This window comes from Athene cunicularia, assembly GCF_003259725.1.
Source record: "Athene cunicularia isolate RWA chromosome 11 unlocalized genomic scaffold, athCun1 chr11_part2, whole genome shotgun sequence".
Lineage (NCBI taxonomy): Eukaryota > Metazoa > Chordata > Aves > Strigiformes > Strigidae > Athene > Athene cunicularia.
In genome coordinates, this window is record NW_020799114.1 from 2,340,927 (window position 1) to 2,360,128 (window position 19,202).

The following is a 19,202-nucleotide window of genomic DNA, read 5'->3' on the forward strand; positions in this document are numbered from 1 at the left end:
GAGGCGAGCAGGTCACCGCGCTTCCCGCGCCATGGCGCCGCTTCCCGCCCCTCCCCGGGCCGAGGGGGCTGCGGGTGCTTCCAGAGTTTGGGTGGAAGAGGCGGCGCCGCCAGGTTCAGGCTGGTGTTCCTCCGAAACGTCATGAGCTGGCTGTAACGATAACAACAGTGGCACTGCTGGAGAATATTTTGCTCTCCGCCTCCCCCTTACCCGTGCGCGGTGACCTTGTGCGGGCCGATAAAGTTTGCCCCTTGCTGAGGGGGATGGTGGTTAAACTCATGCCAAGGGTTTGTTAAAAGGTTTCATTTTATTTTTCCTTTCGCAAGACCACGAGTAATTTTACCTAATGAAGTAGCCAGTAATGCAGTGCTTAGAGCCTCTCAGGTTTGGGCTCAGCGCATGGACAGGGGACAAAAAAATTCCGTGTGGGGAGCAAGTGCTCCCCAAATCCACACAGGTCTCAGTTTGATTTTTTTTTTTTTTTTTTTTTTTCCAAAGTTGGTAGTTGAGGATTTTACCGGCGTGGGGATCAGCTGCAGGTCCCCACTGTGTAAAGCAGCGTTGGCCAATATTGGTATGGGTGGCAGGAGCACTACACCCTTGGCAGGGGTGTAACCCATAAGCACACGTAGGTGAAAGACTGGCACCTTCAAGAGAATGTTTTTACTTTGCGGTGGGAGTTACCCCGTGTCTGGTGCGATCTGGCGTCAGCTGATGGTTCTGTCTTATAAGGAAATCTGAAGTGGTGAGGCTCTGGCAAACTTGTAAAACTAAAGCCACCTTAAAATCGATTGGCAATAAAAGGAAAACCATTTTCTGACAAATAAGGGGGGCAGTTTATTTGCAGAGCATTTTGCGAACAGGGAAAGGTAACAACACAGTTGCAAGTCAAATTACTGCCCTTCCTGCGTAGCTCTGAGTCATGTAACTGGAATGTGTTATTATTTTACTTTCCTGTGCATCAGCTGACTTGAATTAGCTTTTGGAGCCAATATGCCAAAGCATCCTCTCTTGCCAGAGGGTTCTGAAGTGTTCAGTTGGAAGTTCTGTATCGTGCATTAGAGCCTGACTCTCTTCATCGTCTTCCAGTGCATCCGCTTTGGCAGAGTCCACTTACAATTCCTGGGGGCACCCGGCAGTCTCCTATCAACATCCAGTGGAGAGACAGTGTTTATGACCCTTTTCTGAAGCCTCTGAAAATCAGCTACGACCCAACAACCTGTCTTCACATCTGGAACAATGGATATTCATTCCTGGTTGAATTTGATGATTCTGCTGATAGATCAAGTAAGCAAAACTCAGAAAAATCTGTGTAATGTATTATTAATGCTTAGAGAGGAGAAATATTTGCATGCTGTAAAACCTCAGGTTCAATAGCAACACAAATGTAGCAGATGAATGCACAGTAGAAGAACGCTTTAGCTAAATGCAGAGTTCTACATAGGCCTCACTTTTACCATGTATTTATTACCATGGGCATGTGCACAAATCCTCTGTTGTAGGTGGAAATTCATTTTTACTGCACAAACCTTAGCATCCTGCCTCCTAATATCTCGTAATATCACAATCTCATAAGGTCTCATAACATCACAGCTTTGCCTACATGAGCTAATTTTCAGCCATATGTATTTAACTTTAAATGAGGTTCCATCATTACACTTTATTAAAGTAATCTGCCAGTTACCTCTTTTGTGGCGTTAACAGATGTATTTAATGCATTTGAAATAATCAGCACCAAAATGACTTTCAGTTGGAAAGCATATATACTTATCTCAATAAATATTTGGAGCATTGAACAATACTGAGCTGCTACTGTAGGCAGCAGGTGAATGTGTCCCTGTTGTTTTAGTATAATCAGGAGTTTGTGCATGAGAAATCCAGTTATGTATTCCAGCAATTTGTTGTGAATAAGCACGCTGACCTGAGCAGCTGTGTTTTTTTAAGTGCCCCACAAGAGTCAAGTGATTTAAATTCAAGATATTGCTACCAAATTCCAGATTTTCTCTGTTGTTCCTTTTAAAAGTTGACTTTACCAAAGGATGTTGCTGGTATGTATAAAGAAGAAATTTCGTAAAGGTAGGTGAGCTGGTAGCAGTTGGTCAGGGATATTGTGAAGCACATGATTCATGTTGATTACTCAGCTTCTCCCGGAGGGAAAAATTGAGTGACCCTGGACAAGTTTGAGCCTGTTTGATTAGAGTCCCATACATTTAAAGTGACTGCTTACCTTGAGAGATGTGAGAACTTGGTAAGGATTTTAGTCATGTTCTCGGGAAGGAAGCTTTCAGCATGTTAAAAAAAAAAAAAAGCTTTGTCTCCACAATACCAGTATTTTGGTTCGTGTTTGGAAAGAGGCTGATTAAAACAGTGCAGCAGAAATGGTAGTGGGAGAATGCATGGAGCTCTCAGGGGCTTGTGTGACGTTCTCTTTTTGTTGTTGTTCTTCTTCTTCCTTTTTTTTTTATTGTTTATAACTGTTTACCCAGCATATTAGTTTCCAATTGGAGAATATTCTTGCCCTTGTTCATTTGAGCACTGTGATGTGTCAGAAGAAACCTAGTAGTGCCCTTCTGTTTTTACAGTACAAACTGCTATTGCATTAGTGAGGTGGGGTTAGAGGAGATACTAAGATGAAGACATCACTGGTTAGCTCATCAGTGATTTTAGCTTACTAACTTCAGATTGCTCTTGCTTTTTGATTTAACAGTCTTTTACTTTATACAGCCATACCCTGCTATTTCTCGTGTTTCTGGAAAGTGTAATGATTTGAAGTTCAATGGATAACAAAGTCAGTTTTTTTTCCTGCAAGAATTGATGTAATGGAGGGGAATTGCCTGCAGGAGGTTAAGAAATACACGACATTTACATACACAGGGACAGTTTTTGGGACACAGAGGCAAGCATGAAATCATCAGGACTGTCAGAGAGGTGCTGGCCTGTCAGCAGCTGACTATTCAGCTCTGAAAGGTCTTATCTGCCTCACAGGTAAGACTGAATACTTGACATAAATCGTAAATGAGAGCATTCTTGCTGCCTCTTTCTGGATGGCAGCCTTCTCATCATCAGCATCTTCCTCAAATGAATTAAAAATCAGTGAAGGGTGATGATGACTGGTGGAGGATGGCATTAAACAGTGACAAGTCTCCAAAATGATAAGACTGAGAACCAACAGACCACAGGATGCTGCTGTATAAATGGCCAGGTTTTCAAGTGCCTGCCTCTCTCCCCCACCTTCTCTCTTCACTGTTGCTGTTTCTGGTTTTTCTTTCTGCCAGCTTCTGTCTAACAATAAGCTTATGAATAAACAAACAAAAAAAGCAACAAAGTTTAAAAGCAGGCTTTAAAAACAAAGATGAAAACCAAAATGAAACGTGTATCAAGGATAGACAAAAAATGCCCAACCCCTGAGATGAGGCAGAACAAGACTTGGGCAAAAGATGACGGTAGTGCTGCCATGGGGTGTTTGTTTATGAGCAGAACAGGAGGAGGAAGAGGAAAGAGGGTGTGGGGAAGTACATACAGAGCGTGGTCCTTTCTGTGTGCATCAATGCCATCTGCTGCAAGGAAATGAGACTGAAACAGAGCTAGGGCTACAGGAAAAAGCTGAGGATGATTCTTTTCCCTGATTGTTATTGAAGTTCCTTTAAACTTCTGTTTTGTTTTGCAATTATCAAGACTGGTAACTGAGAGGAAATGAAATGGCAAAAATGCTTTTAAAGGGGCTGGAAGTTCCTGTTTGCTTCCTGTCACTTTTTAGTGTCTGCTATAGGACCTTGATTGTCTACCTATGTGCGTCTGTACCTAACTTTACCCATCAGGCAAACATTCAAGTGAATATTAACATGAATACAGTCCCTTGCAGGTTTGCCTCATCACATACTCAGGAATGGATAATGTTACAGCGCAGAAACTTTAATTCTGAAAGATCTGGCTGGCAGTGTGGGCCACGTCTTCATCCCATCTCTGAAAGTTACCTTTCTCCATCGTGATTTTTTTTTTTTTAGTGGTCAGTATTGCATTTATGCTAAGAGCTCAGCAGCAATGGATGAAATTAATTAAATATTAATTTGCATCAATTTGCATAGCTCGTTTTAGCTTACTCTTATCACAGGCAGGCCTATCTAGTTAGAATTTCAAAACCACTGGCTGGCTTTCAGGAAAAAAAAAAATAAGGATAAGAAAAGCTCTTAATGCTTCTCATTGTTTTCTCCTTAGCATTAAAGCGATTAACTTATTTTCAGAAGTAGTGTTGGGATTATGTACTTTATACAGTGGGCTGTTCTAAAATTTAACCATGAGGTACAGTTAAGTAAAAATCAGCAAATGTTTGCAGTTAGCCCTCTGGAAGGAATTATGGTCTCTCATTTACCAGATACTATGATAACTAGCAAGAAGACTCTTCAGGGTGTCTAAGAAGACTTTTCAGGATATCTCTGGGTCAGTTAGGAGGAAATGAGTAAAACCTAACAGTTCACAGAAAACTAGGCATAGACTTTTTCATGCGTGTGTTTGCAAAATGATGAGAGGCCTTCTGAAATCAGGAGAGCAGACTGAATGCTTACCTTTACTCATGGCTAAAAAGGGCACTAAAGTTTTCCAGCAACTCAGAATCTTACCCATAGGCGGGCTGTATGTTTAGGTACTTTGTGGAGTGTAGTTTGAACACAGTAGGCACAATATTAGAATATTTCTGGCTGTGCAGGAAATCTTATAACATTGGTTAGGCGGTCTGAAAGCTGCATTGAAGCAGAATAATATCTTTGGAGTTTTGTAACTTTAAAAAAAAGCAGAATTGAACATTTGACACAAGGTACTGATTTTTCTGGCAAAATTGGATTTTTGAAGTCTTCTGTTGTCACGGGAGATTTCAGTATTTCTCATAGCTATTGAGGCTTCGCTGGGATGTCATTTAATAGATGCATTCATTGCTTTGTCATCATACATGTTTCTTCTGGTAAGGCAGTTCTCACATGCCTGCTCAGAGAGGAGAGTGTGGAAGGGATCATGTAATCGCCATGACTCTGCCAATCTTGATGTGAACTGGCAAAAAAATTCCCTTGAAGGCAGATGGAATTGAAGATAGCTTATCTTCAATTTGATAGAGCTGATTCGGACTGCAGGGAAAGAACAGTCATGTGTTTGCTTGAACAATTTTGTCATAACAAAGTGAAGTGTAAAAGTAGCCAAGCAATAAGGGACTGTTTCCGTTAAGGTACTTGTTCCTCTGATTTTCTTTTCTGGGCAAATTTATTTCAAAGAGGATCTTGCTGTATTACTTGTCTGGATGATTCTAAGTTATGTTTATCAATATGTGTGTCTTGTTTTGTTTTTTAGTAATCGTTGGAGGTCCCTTGGAAAACCAGTACAGGCTCAAGCAGTTCCACTTCCACTGGGGAGCTATAAACGAGTGGGGTTCGGAGCACACGGTTGACAGTAAATTTTACCCTGCAGAGGTATGAGATAAATGCTGAGCAATGCAGATACTTGTGGGGACGGGAGGCTGTCTGTGATTATACTGCCTGTCAGAAAACTCCCAATTTGAAAAATTGCAGCTTACTGTTAAGGATCAGACCTGGTAGGTGCCACAGCACATGTACTGTTTTATTAGTAAGTTGACGCTCCCTGTGTTTTCTGGAGAAGAACACAGTCTTAAAATTGAACGTTGGCCCCATTACTGAAAGTTTCAGGAATGTTTTCTTCTCCCTGAAGGTCCCCAGGGATAGCTGCCAGACAAACCAATGGCAGGCGGCAAAGTGCCGTTGTTATTCCAGCTCTGTCTGCGTGGAGTGGCACAACTCTGCTTGTCCTTCCTTCTGAGGGGGAAAGGCTGAGACAAAAAGCAGACTGAGGGCAGTCAGGTCTTGAGGAACTCCCAGCTAATGTGGCACAGACCAGTTGGGCAGCAAATACTGAAGTAAATTTGCAAGCTCAGATCTTAATTTTAAAAAATATAAGTGCTTTAGCTGTGAGCTGCAGTAAGCAAAGAGTTCACGTGAGGTGTAGGGTCTGTTTTCTTGCGAGTACAGCGCATGTGCTGCATCTCAGCTCCTGTCTTCACCGGACCTCCAAATCTCCCAATCCTTACTGCTTTGAAATCACTTTGTTTATTACTACTAAACTCTTGCAGAGAAACAAGGCACATGCTAAATGCTCTTTCAAAAAAAAAAAATTTAAGGAGAGAATGGAAGATTGTTTAATTCTGACACCCATACCTGTAACTCGGGAAGCCTGGCCCTGCTTACTTTATATACAGTAACTGTCTCGTGTGTGTGACCCCAGAGCCTTGGCTAATGTTAAAAAGTTTATTACAGTTATCAACAATTTTTGGTTGTTTTTCTGAAGTCATTAGAATTGTGTACAGCAAAGTTCTATGGTAATATAGTGTGGTTATCATGATCACTTTATTTTCTGTTTTCAACTCTTAAGCAATTATTAAAATAACAAAACTTGTGATTAAGTAACTGCTAAGGTAGGGTGAGAGTCATTAAACAGGATGGAGCCAACAGGGAAAAATAAAGATTAAGTTGCTCAGAGAGGAAGGTATGGCAGGTATAAACACAGTTATATGCCAATGATGAATAATTTGAAAAAATATTACTGCTTATTTTGAGAAGATGTTTATCTCCTGTTAAGGTGTTCGTAATGATGCCTATCAGCTTGGCAAGATACTTATTAACAGCAAGACTGTATGACTTAAGTTTTGGGACTGGTGCTGGCTGTCTATTTAATGCACAAAACCCCTCAGTGGAATGCTTGTATTGGCCTGTAAGCAATGCAGAGAAAGCTTATGTCGTGTGCAGGAGAATATTTCTTAGCAGAACAGCATGCTGTGTTCTGCCTATTAAGAGATGGAAAAGTCCTTCAGTTCCAGGTATACTACAGGGTTTTTGTGCCTTTAACTAGCATTCCTGTAATCAGTCTCGCACAGACAAAGTCTCTTTCATATGTTTGAAATGCAGTTTATGGGTCTCTGACTACTGTTTAAAAAAGGGAGAAGGAAGGAAAAAAAAAAAAAAAAAAAGGAAGTACCATTATTTTCCATTAACTTTAGGTCCTCATTTTTGTGGTGTGTGATTTCGGGGGTAACTTGCTGCAGTGTCTCAAATTGCCAAGGACCAAATGTAGCAAAGATCAAGTGTCTTGCTGTCATTGCTGTGCTCTGTGCGTGTGTTGATTTCTCATTCATTCCTATTTCAGTTGCATTTAGTACACTGGAATGCTGTTGTGTACCCAACTTTTGAAGAAGCTGTGATGGAAGGTAACGGCTTAGCTGTTATTGGAGTGTTTTTAAAGGTAACTTCACTTTGTGTAATGACGCCTTTTTATTTTCATTTTGTTAAAACCAAATTAAGACAAAATACCTCTAGATTGGTGTTGTTTTCAAAAAATACTAATTAGGGTAGAAACGCAGAATGTCAGTTTAATGATTGGCTAACCCCTACCCATCTTCCGCAGCTAGGAGCACATCACGAAGGGCTGCAGATGCTGGTTGATGCTTTGCCAGCAATTAAACACAAGGTGAGTATTTTTAAGTGTCCCACCACTTATCACTCAGAATAGCTGATGCAGTCATTCAGCATAAAGAAAACTTTTGAGAATAGCAAAACACTAATAAATACTTCCTTAAATGTCAGCAGGGAGCCTGATTGACACCTTGGGTGAATTGTTGATTATGCCCGAGGCAGGGAAGCTAATTTTTAAGGAGGACTTGTATACTTTAAGCTTTCCAAACCTCTTGCTTTAAGAAAAAATGCTTTTGAGATGGTATCCCCTTAGAAGGACACACACATGTTTAAGCCTGCCTTTCCACTTCTATGAAAACAGCTGCCACAGGATTAGTTTCCGTGTGTTGTTTAACTGGAAAGAACTTTCTCTGCTGTGTAAAGTGGCAGTTTATTTCTTGCGGAATTAAGGATTTCTGATTTTTGTCTGATCTTTGAGGAGGAGATTATTGTTTGCTTTTCCTTTTAAACACTCAAATTTTCTGCTAGGGGAATGGGACTTTCTTCATAGCTGATTTCTCACTTCTGCCAGGAGAGGGAGTGCTGCGTCTCTGATAGTGTTCAGAAGCAGCTCGTGCTCCTCCAGGTGCCCGTTCCTTTTTGAAAGTACACACAAAAAATACACATTAAGAATTTTACTGGCATGTAAGCACACCCAGCTGAATCACTGTGCCATTATTTATCGCAGTAAGGATTATTTTTATCCAAATAAAACAAATATTTATGGCAGTGCAGTGAAAATTCTGCCAGATAAATGCCAAACAAGTCAGTTCAGTGCCAAAAGACCTACAAAATCTGTGAATATACATCCATTATGAGAATATAATATTTTACAGCAGATGAATTTGAAAGAAACTAAGTCAAGATCTTTAAAAAAAAAAAAAGTATCAAACATTAGGCTCATCAAGCCACATGTGGGCTGCTCTGAAGGTATCTCTTTCCAAAGGGTGTCAGCCACCGAACAACTCATCTGCACTTGGTTTAAAACGTTTGAAAGCCTTTGTTGCCTTGCCAGTGTTAACACTGACTTAAGCACCAAACCCCAAGGAACATCACCCTGGTGAGGAGGGAGAGGAAGGTCAGATAATGTCCGTTCTGGTGTCCAAGCACCTTTCTCTCTCACTTGAAGGGTGAAAGCTCTCTCTCATCTAGAATTTCTAGCCCCTATTTTTGAAAGATTCTTTATTGTAATATTTCTCATTCCCAGTGGAGAACTGATCCAGCCTCTTCCTTTCCTGCCTTGCCAGTATATCCTGGAAATACCCCAGGAGTAAAATGTTTGTGTAGAAAATCATGGGCTCTGAAGCTCCTACATGCTGTCTGGTATCTCACTTGTGGGAGTGCACATTCTGGAGACATGAATATTTGATATGATTTAAATAAAACTTCAGTCGTCTTCCCTCTCCCCACTGCCTAAAATCACATGGTGAAAAGTAAAAGCACTATCGGTTGCTGTCGATTAAGTGTATCTGTCAGAACACCTGAATTTATTCCACCACTACTTCTTTCTTTTTCCTGTTTGCTTCTAGCTCCCACAAAGACGTAGTCAGTTGCTCCTTCACACTCCTTATTTTTTATGCACTGAATTCATAATGGCTTGTGGAGACAACAGAAATATTTAAACTTTGTCTGCACACTAGCTGCTTCTTACGCCTCAAACCCAGTTTACTGTCTTTTCTACGAGTTTATGGGGTTTTAAATTATTACGTTACGTAGATCATTATTAATATTCGCAATACCTAATTTTGCATATGCATACATAACATGTACAGTATTTAAGATTGTTAAAATCTTTTAAAGTCTTCTGTAATTTTTTTTTCCCAAGATACAATTTTTAAAATAATGGCTTTCTGACGTTTAGGACGCTGTTATCGAGTTTGATGTCTTTGATCCCTCCTGTTTGATACCTTCATGCCCTGATTATTGGACCTATGCGGGCTCTTTGACTACGCCCCCACTTACTGAATCGGTCACATGGATTATTAAGAAGCAGCCAATAGAGGTTGATGAGAATCAGGTAAATCTCCTGCTCACGTTTCAAATCATACCGTACATGTTTGACTGCCTGCTGCCATGAAGGGGAAGGTGCACAGCGGTAGTTGCTTACCAGTAATTCTCTGTGAATACGCTGAGATGGGTGGCTGCTTCACACCCAGGATTTCTTTGGGGAGGTATCCTGACAGTAACAACAGCTAATACTGAAAGATTTAAGACCTCTTCAGTGGGCAGTTAAAGATGCTTCTCCAGCTTTCTCATAGAGCTTTATCTTAATCTTTGATAAACAATGCCTTTATGCTGGAAGCCCCTTGAAAACTTCAAAAGCTACTTATTGCAACACTGCATAATTTTGTTCTCCTTACCAGGATGCAGCCCTTCTTGTGGCAGGGCAGGAGGAGAACGGGCACGTTTTGTTAAATTCCCCACCCTGACCTTTTGTGCATGTTCTTGATAGCTGTGTGCATTTGGACAGAAGCCTTGCAGAGGCTGCGAGGGCCAATCCTCTGTTCTTCCCCTGGGCAGACTCGGGAGGTGCAGAAGGGGTGGTGGGTGGCTCCGAGTCCTTCACATGCCATTCTGATGGCCAGAGATAGAGCAAGTCCCTGTTGGGTTTTCTGCTTTGCTTTTGTAGGCATGTTTACTCTATATTTGGCTGTACCGTCCTTGAATTCCTTTTCTTTTTTTTTTTTTTTTCCTTCATTCCCCCTTAAAAAGGACAGACGAACAAAGGTTACAGCAACTGTTTGTGTTACAGAAGTTATTTCAAGTGGAGGAGTTCTTGGTCAATAGTCTGTTCTGAGAACAACCCTCACTTGTCGCCATATGCGCTCTACTGCTTTTAATTTTAGTACTTCACCTGTCAGTGTGATGTTATTCCTTGGTTTGAAGTAAATGTAGAGACGAATAGAAAACAGGCAGAAGGAGGACTTACTGAAATTGTACTACAACCGTGGTTTTTGTTGGAAGTTTTCAGGGTTTTTTTTGTCTATTGAAAGAAGCGGAGTGCTTTGAGGAGCAGAGGACAAGTCTTGGAGATTGTTGCCAAGCAAGTAAAAATGAAGAATCCCCCCAAAATCTACGTTTTTTCATGGTTTAAGAGGCACTGAAAGTTATCTGTGCACTGTCCCTGGTTTCTGTGGCTTCGATTAATGATGAAGCGTGAGTCCAACAGCATGAGGCAAAATAGTGATTTTTATTATTTTTTAATACAACTTTTGCATGGAGCTAGTCCCTCTAGAAAGTCACGCTCCAAATGAACACTAACTCCGAAGAACAGGCATGTCCATGATCTTAATGTTTTGGTTTACATAAAGGAACAGGAGGGGAAGAACTGAAGATTGTTAGCAGAGCAGAGAGAACGGAATGCATCGTCTATCATTCTTCTTTTCAGTTGAAACTTTTTATCTTTTTTCTTTCCTTCTCTTGGCTCTTTATTCTAATTCATTGATGGCATAGAAAGGCTCATAGTTTACTTAACATTGTAATGCCCTTGTGAGCATTAAAAGATGATCTGCTGCATGCTTTATTTTAATCCTCAGTTATAAACCACCAAGAACAACAACTATGTAGATTGTTGCTTGTTGAGGTTCCCTCTTTTCTGGGTGCCAGCATATGCACGTCTGTATGAGATAGCAGAACTCCAGGAAGGGTGTAAATTAAGAAGGTTGGAGAGGTTTATTTAAAGATGGCATATGTTCCAGTATTTGAACAGGAATCGGTTCTGTCTCAGACATGCCACATTTGAGAGATAATTTGCCTAAAGATGGCAGATGACTGACAATTCATCTTCTGCATCAATATGGATGATGGTGTAATCTTCACCAGCAGGTGACAAAGAAGTGCCAGAAGTTCGTGCTAACATTTCTCAGCATGCAAACGCAAGAGTACCTTTGATTTATTTTTTTTTTTCCCAAGCATGAATGATTGTGTTTTATCATAAACTCCAATAATTCTCCAGTTAGTAAAGTCACAAAACTGGACGTTTCTCGTTCTCAGCTGGAGGCATTTCGGATGCTGCTCTTTACTTCAGATGGTGAAGAAGAGAAGAGAATGGTAGACAACTTTCGCCCTCTTCAGCCATTAATGAACCGCACCGTCCGTTCATCCTTCCAGAGCAGGCATCTCTTGAATGCTGAACTACAGCCCAAGGACCATGCTGAGCAGATCAGGCCGTAGATGGCCCATGAAATGTCAGTCCAGACTGCAATACCTGGATATAACTGTCGTCATTTTTTTATTTTTCCTTTTTCTGCAGTGTGTGTATGCCGTATAGTTTCACAGCCAGACGATTTCAGTGCTGTTAAGTGCCATTTGGCCCTCAGTAGAGAAGCTGTGGGGTTTTCTTAGTTTTGCATTTTTTAAGAATTAAATAATATTAACCCTTAACAAACTGACATGCTTTAGAGTAGGGATCAACAAGGAATTATTTTGGCAGTTAAAAGTAAAAATAAGGGCAGGAGATATCTTCCCCTGCCTCTTTGCTGAGTTGTTCTGTGTCTCTTCAAGTGCTCTTTCCGTGCTTTGCATGATTAATAATCCCATCTGAAAACATGTTAGCAAGCAGGAAGTGTGAAGAAGTGGAAAGTATTAATACTGATCAGGTCCTTTTGTGGAATTGTTTTGGAGATTTGGGAAGAGAACTAGCTTCTCTAGTTACATATACAGAGACATTTTATCTTCTTCCTTAGGATAACAAGAGGAAAAGAGAAAAAAATTATTTATAGAATCTAACCCATTTTATTGACTGTTTGATCTGGATGCCACAGAATGTCCACTCTATCTACACTGCAAGCCAGAAGACTTTTTCTAAAACCTTATAACAAATGTAGAAGCTTTTAGCTTTGGCAGGTTTTACTTTTGTGTATTAATAATGTACCAGGAGAAGAGAACAGAAGAGAATTCACCAGTATCTCAAAATTGGCAAGAGCAGCAAATTAGGCAAAAATGTCCAATTGATCCCAGGAAAACTGATTACATCAAAGGAAAGCAAAATTAGATAAGCCCCAGTTGACCCTCCCAATGGGACTGGGGTGTGTGTGTGTAATATTTGAAACATAATCCAGTGCTGGAAGAGTATTGACAGAATGCAGCACTCGGACACTTTAAAGAATTTTTTTCAGTAACTCATAGAGCACCAGTGCACTCTCTTCAAAGTTTTGTCTTAAGAAGTACTTTTCTTATAAAAAGAGTTGTCTAGCTTCAGGACAACTGGGGACCAGACTGTATTTATAGCACCTTACGATAAGTAAGTTAAGTGGTGATTGAAATTTATTTGTGGCCCAGACACTGCCAGCTGTGGAGCCCTATCCTAGAGTTACGGTCCAATTGCCACAAGTATTATCTACCTCTGAAGCATACTACTACTAGCCATAATTTTCTCTCAAGCACCTTTTTTACTGGCTTTTTATTCTTTACTGTATTTAACAGTGTGCCTGTGCATGAAATTAATGTACCAAATGTACGGTCAGATTTTCTGATGAGGAGCAGGTCTGTCTGTGAATTCGTGATGTGGAGAACAGACACTACTTGGTTGCTGGTCACTGGTTGCTGACAGAACACAAGCTTCTCAATTCTAAGTTCAGAACTTTTAGAATAGGTACATTTTAAGTCCAAATGTTCAGTTTAAAAGCACTTTAACACTTTTTAGTGTGACCCTGATGATTCTAAGGCATTTGAATATCCTTGTTTAACCAGTTAAGTGCCCAGGTCTTGCCTTTGCTTCCCTAATAGCTCTACCTCAGGCTGTTGGTATCTTGCAACAGCTGTGCCTTACTCACTTGGCAATTTGAAATGTGGCTATTTAACCTCAGAGTAACTCTACATGGTAAATGTAAGAAACTGTCTTATATCCCAGTGTAATATATTTATTTTTACTGTGTGGTATATTCAACGTGCAGTATGTGTCTTCGGTTTCATTACCTCTCCCAAGCCCTACTGCTCAGTTGAAAGTTACCATCTTGGTTGAACTCTGTAGAACTACACCATCTATAGCAACTTGGTTGAACTATACCATCTCAGTTGAACTATACAGCCCTTGGTGTCATCAGACAGACTTTTATTTACTATGTTCCTGGCCTACAGAGTCACATCAGTGATGGTTTTGCCAGAGAATGATAGATTCCAAAAAAATTTTGGAAGGGATATCTACAGTTCTAGCAATAGGAAAAGAATTATTTTACTTTCTGCCTGAATGTACGTGACGTGGTCATTGTTGAGTTTGAGGTTTTCGTTCAGTGCTGTTCGTGCAAACATTTTTCTGAGGAGGATCCCAAGAAAGTGATTCAGAACTGGCACATATCTTGTCTATTTTTGAGATTCTTTTGGTAGCATTCTGCTGTCATTATTAGCAGTTAGGAAAAACTAATCTAAAATAAATAAAGGTCAGATAAAGCCATCTTAATGTTGCCTTTGCATTTAAAAGTACAGGTGACTCAGCAGCATTAAGCTAGCTGTAAGCAGCCTGCATCAAGACTCTTGTCATATATGAACTGGTCTTTTATAAACCTTCATGCAATGCTCAAAGTTTCTTCGTTACCTTGGTAGTTTTCACCACGTTTTTCTGTACTTGTTTCACTAGTTCATATGGCTTTCCTAGCATATGCAAATACAAAATACATATTTTCTTCTTAGGGAACTACTGTGGTGTAAATGTTTAATCTTCAGGTGCTTCATAATGCTGTTAGTATGTTTATACCCAACTGAGTCCCAATGGTTAGGTTTGCTTCACTGCACCAAATTTTCTTCCTAGGTGTGTAAATCTCCTTTTAACATGCTCACCACCATGCATTCATCAGAGATGTTGTTGAATATTGTCTTTTCAATGATCTGTTTAAAATTCTTATATTTACTTACTTTGTTCAAGTACTGTGCTGAAAGTTTTGTTAGAGAATAGGTGTACTACCCAGTTGTACAGTTAATAAGCTATACTCCATACGTATTTAGATAAAATCACATCTAAGTGTACTGACATAAAGTGAATCCATTTTAATTTCAGCACTGATTGTTTCAAGTATCTGGAGACAGGGTCCACGTAGAAAAACTTACTGTGCTACAAATACAAGCTTTACAGGGATTTCCTGTTACAATTATTTTGCTAGGTTTTTTGAGTCTTGCATTTACACGTTAGTCTTTTAGCATCTCTGGTTAAGGTAGGAAGTATCTCAGTTGCAGGGCAGGTTGTCCTTGAAATTGGAAGCCTGGAAATGAACAGAAAGGTATTTGTGTTTTGTTTTGTTTTTTAAACTTTTATGTTACAATGACTGTATTGGCCTTTCTTGAAGCTAACTTCAGGAAAAATAATTCTTTGTGCCTGCACATGTATGTAAAACAGGAGATGGGATGTAATTCTTTTGCCTTATTATCTCAGTTGCGTGGGGGGGGAAATGATTTGATTGTTGGAGCTAGTATTTGTAGCTGTTTTTCACAACTAAATTAAACTGAAAGGTGTCTGCATAGGAATCTTTAGGCTCTTATTTTAGATGGTACAATATGAAAGGGTCAAAGCACGCGTTTGTCCTTGTGTAGTAGCTTCTGTTAATTAATGCTGTACTAGGAGGCATTCCTGTGGCAATAAGTATGAGGAATTAAAGACTAATACAAATAATTTTGGGGTCAGCTTACTGAAAAGGGAGTAGAGGGGTTTTGAGCATAGAACTGCATCTGTGTTGGTCTGACTTCCAACTGCCTTTCTGTTAAATGTTGCTCTTATCAGAAGTCTTGTTTTTGGTGACTTTTTAGCTGGAACGACTCTTTTTGGTGTTTGAATGTTTGATCCATGTTCCTACATTCCAAGACTTTCACACTGGTGCACTTCAGGTGTACGGCACCACATATACCTGACCAGTCCTTTTGTCATCTTCTGTCACGAGTGGCTTGCATTGGTGTTTTGGAACCAGACAGGTGTAAGTCTGACATAAGTGTATCTTTTGGCTTCAAAAGCTGCAGAAATGGAAATTGCTTTGATCTCATGAAAATCTACTGACTTTTAGAGTACTAGAATTCTGCACTGCTTACTTTTGAGGAAGGCTCCCTTTTTCTGCTCAACCTCATAGTCAATAGTATTTGCTTTAAAATTTGAATGCCTTCATTTTGAATGTTTTTTAACTTGTATTTCTTGGCACATCTTTGCTTTTTTTTTTAAATTTGCGCGTCTTGTTTTTGTGGCAGTTGTGACATTGTGTATTTTGATGTAATCTACCTAATCGCAGTTTACTGAAATAATTGTCTTTGCAGACAACGAATGTAACAGGGAATGCCTTTTGTTCTCCTAGGATATGGGCCTTTTTCCTCAGTTTTTACCTGATGTAAGGAAACTTCTAGCTGTTGGATTTTAAACTGTTACATTAGTGTGTGACTATGCAATAAAGAAACAGAGAAACCTGTGCCTGTATCTCATTGTGTAATTAAGCTCTCCAAGTTAAAAAGTAGGTTTTTTGTCAAGAAAATAATACAATTCCTCCTTTGAGAATGAACCAGTGCATTATGAGTGGAGTCTAATCAGATGTCAGACATTCTGTGATACTTAAAAGCTATGAAAGACTCTGCTGAACTGTATTGTAATTGGAATGAAAGAACAATGACCCCTCTGTTGCTGCTGGACTGATGGATGGATATCTAATTATTTGTTACATTCAGCTAGACGTGACATGTCATCTAAAATGGGCTTCCAAATTTTGAGGATCTTTTCTAAACTACTTGATTTGACACTGATCATTAAACTCGACCTGTCAACTAAGCTCCTTTTTCTGTTGTGTAATTGGTCTTGATAAAACTGAGCGTTGGTCTGATGTGTGGTGTAACTCTTAAGAGTTTCACATTAGTGGTTGTGGCTACAAGAACCTTATCAAATAGCCTGAAAAAATCTTTGAGTAAAATAAAATACTTGTATCGATAAAGACTGGCTGTTGAGGTGAAATAGGTGTTGATTTCTCTGTCTCACTGCTTAGCCGTGCTTGGAGTCTAGATATCAGCTGTGTTATGCTTAGCTGATTTAATTCAAACTAGTTTCCACTTCTTTTGATGGGAAAAGTAAGATATTACATTCTTGGTTAAGGAATTCCCCCCCTAAAATAATTGTAGGCATCCTAAACTGTTCTATTTGGTACCTTTAGTGGTAGGCAAGCTGTTTCAATATGAAGAGTGTCACGGGTTAAGCGTGAAGCCAGCTCCACTGTTATTACTACTTAAGTGTTCTAGAAGCTACCACCACTTCCATAAAAAAACCCTTATAAGCTCTTGTGTTAGTATAGCTGAGGTGTTTGCTAAAGAAATGGCTTATTTGGTTCCAGCAGGCTGTCCTATTTTGATCAAGGCAGCTTTCCCGATAAATGGTTAAGAACATACACATTACTTCTAACAAATGGCCAATTTACTTCTGATACTGGTAATTATTTGTCTTTCTGACAAATAATTCTTTCCATCTTTCTTTTTGATGTGACAAACTTGAAGTGCCTGAGTATTAGCATATGGAGAACTGATTGTATAATCAAATAGTCTTCAAAGATTCTGCAGAATAACTTGGGGGCCTGAAGAGAGTTAATGTTCGTGGTCAGAACTGATAATAATACTTAGCATTTGTGAAGCGCTTTGAAGATATAAAGCACTATATGAACACACCCTAACACCGTGATTGCAGAGCAGGTATTTTCTCGGTAACAGAAATGGAGAAACAGTTGCAGAATTCACTCCGATTGATTAGTTTGCAAGACACTCAAGTATGTGGTTGACCTTCAATATGGCAGTTTCAGTGGCTGCTGCTGCCCTGCTGCTCCATCCCAGAGTTTCCAAATGGAAATGGTGTCAAAGCGGAGACTGAAGTCTGCAAATTCTTAGCTGCCAGTCTATTAAGAAATTCTCTTTTGGGACAATTGGATGGGGAAAGAAGATGATAACTGGGTCCTATTCTTGTGAAAGTTGATGGAAATTTCTGCAGTTAATTTAGTCTGAAGGTAAGAAGTTAGTCTAGAGCACTGGTCAAGTAAATCCACTGATGAATGATTTTGTTCACCCATCTGTGCAACTGAGTTTGAGCATTCATCTGAAAATATCTGAAGCATACATCTTATTTCAATTCCAGTCCTCTCTGCTGGATCCTGATGTAGCGAGGCCAAGGCAGAGACAGTCCCTTATGTTGCAGGCACCTGGGTTTTTTCTGATTTTATGGTCCTGTGAACATTTTGCCTAGGATAAAGGATGAAATACGGTAACAAATCACTGTTGGTAAATCTTACTTTGAGAAATAATAGGTTTAGATTGTAACCTCTGTGATGGGGATAATGTTAAGATAGGAGGCTGAAGGAAAGCTTTTGGGGTTTCACGAAAATTCTGTGATAAATATGTTCTTCTGTTTATTCTTAATTAATTTTCATAGTCTTTGCAATCTTTTCGGGATCCCATTTCTCTTTGAAAACTTAGAAAAACACGCTCGGGGCAAAGGTAATTTTTGTCTAAGCTTTCTTCCTAAATGTGGATGTTTATATAAATCGGGAAACAGCCCCAAGTTTCAAGCCTTTGGGCTATTGTGGCCAACGGCCACTAGGTGTCAGGTTCTGACTAATGCTTCCAGGGGCTGCTCGGGATTTCTGAAATGGTTGAACGTGGTCATGATGCCAGTGCCAGGTACCTGAAAACGTTACTAAACTATATCATTTTTCCTCAGAATGCAGATCTCACGTTTCTCTGAGGTATCTTGCAGGAAACCTCCTGAGCCACTCTATTACCTGTGCTGAAGCATGTGTGAAACTTGTGAGGAGGAGAAGGATAGTCCAGGGAGGATGGATACCGCCCTTGGGTTTCAGAGCTTGGGCACGACTTCTTGTGTGACACCAACTACTCACTTGCTCAGAAATAGCAACTCAAAGGTACCGCTTCCACCTCTTAGCGGGAATGATTGTTGCTGAGAATTGGGGCTTCCAGGCTTTAGCCTCTGAACTCATCTCCCATCCCACATGGACAAGACAGTCTGAATTTGCTAAAGAATTGGCTCCTTAGGCACTGGTGTGAAATATCCAAGTAACTCTCCTTGGATGCAAAACCTCTGTCTTCACTGAAGTAGTGTGATAGAAGTTGCTCGTTTTGCCTGCACGCTTGCCAGATTGGGGAATTTATTTTTTTTTTTTTTCTTTTTGCAAATAAGCCATTTTGGTGATTTTGGCCTCCAAAATGACAGGCAGATTTCTGCAGTGCCTCTGCAGAAATGCAGGCGATGCAGCACTGGGGCCTTGGCCTATGCTTGCATGAGTGTGTCAGACGGAGCAGCGCGGTAAGCGCACTGAAATCAGAACTGGGGAGACCCAGGTTTTGCTGAACTTTAGGTTTACACACACAGGCACACACCGACCCCTTCTTTTTAGGAACACACGGCTCAGTCTGGGCTGAATTACTGGCACCAAACCTCCCCTCCGGGCTGCTGCCAGCGTGGAGCCCCCCTGCACCCCAGGGCGGGGGGCAGAGGCGGTGGGGGACCCTTTGTCCCCCAAGGGCGCAGGGATGGAAGGTGGAGGGGGGGTGCGATCTGCCCGCACCTCAGAAGAAATCCGCCGGTGCAAATGCAAGCTGCGGACAGTGCTGCACCCCCCTTCCTCCTCCTCCTCCTCCTCCTCCCGGAAAGGAGGCCAGGCTCCCCGCCTAGGCGGGAGGCGCTCGCCGCTCGCCGCCCACCGCTGCCGGAACAAAAGGCGCGGCTGCATGGTGGCTGTGGAGCGC

At 40.6% G+C, this 19,202-nt stretch overlaps 1 protein-coding gene across 1 annotated transcript; it reads left to right on the plus strand.

Moving 5' to 3' along the window:
• The first annotated feature begins 31 nt into the window (after nt 1-31).
• On the plus strand, nt 32-12,204 carry CA5A (carbonic anhydrase 5A). Its single transcript, XM_026857025.1, has 7 exons — nt 32-85; nt 1,038-1,287; nt 5,335-5,453; nt 7,198-7,293; nt 7,456-7,518; nt 9,364-9,519; nt 11,496-12,204. The coding sequence occupies exons 1-7, from the start codon at nt 32-34 to the stop codon at nt 11,673-11,675; spliced, it is 918 nt and encodes a 305-aa protein (XP_026712826.1). The 3' UTR covers nt 11,676-12,204.
• The last annotated feature ends 6,998 nt before the right edge of the window (nt 12,205-19,202 follow it).

Bases quoted from the DNA above. Each gene is read 5' to 3' on its own strand.
- CA5A (XM_026857025.1), top strand. From the start codon at position 32: ATGGCGCCGCTTCCCGCCCCTCCCCGGGCCGAGGGGGCTGCGGGTGCT. The intron at 5,454-7,197 runs GTATGAGATAAA...TTCCTATTTCAG, and splicing joins GTAAATTTTACCCTGCAGAG to TTGCATTTAGTACACTGGAA. The intron at 7,294-7,455 runs GTAACTTCACTT...CATCTTCCGCAG, and splicing joins TTATTGGAGTGTTTTTAAAG to CTAGGAGCACATCACGAAGG.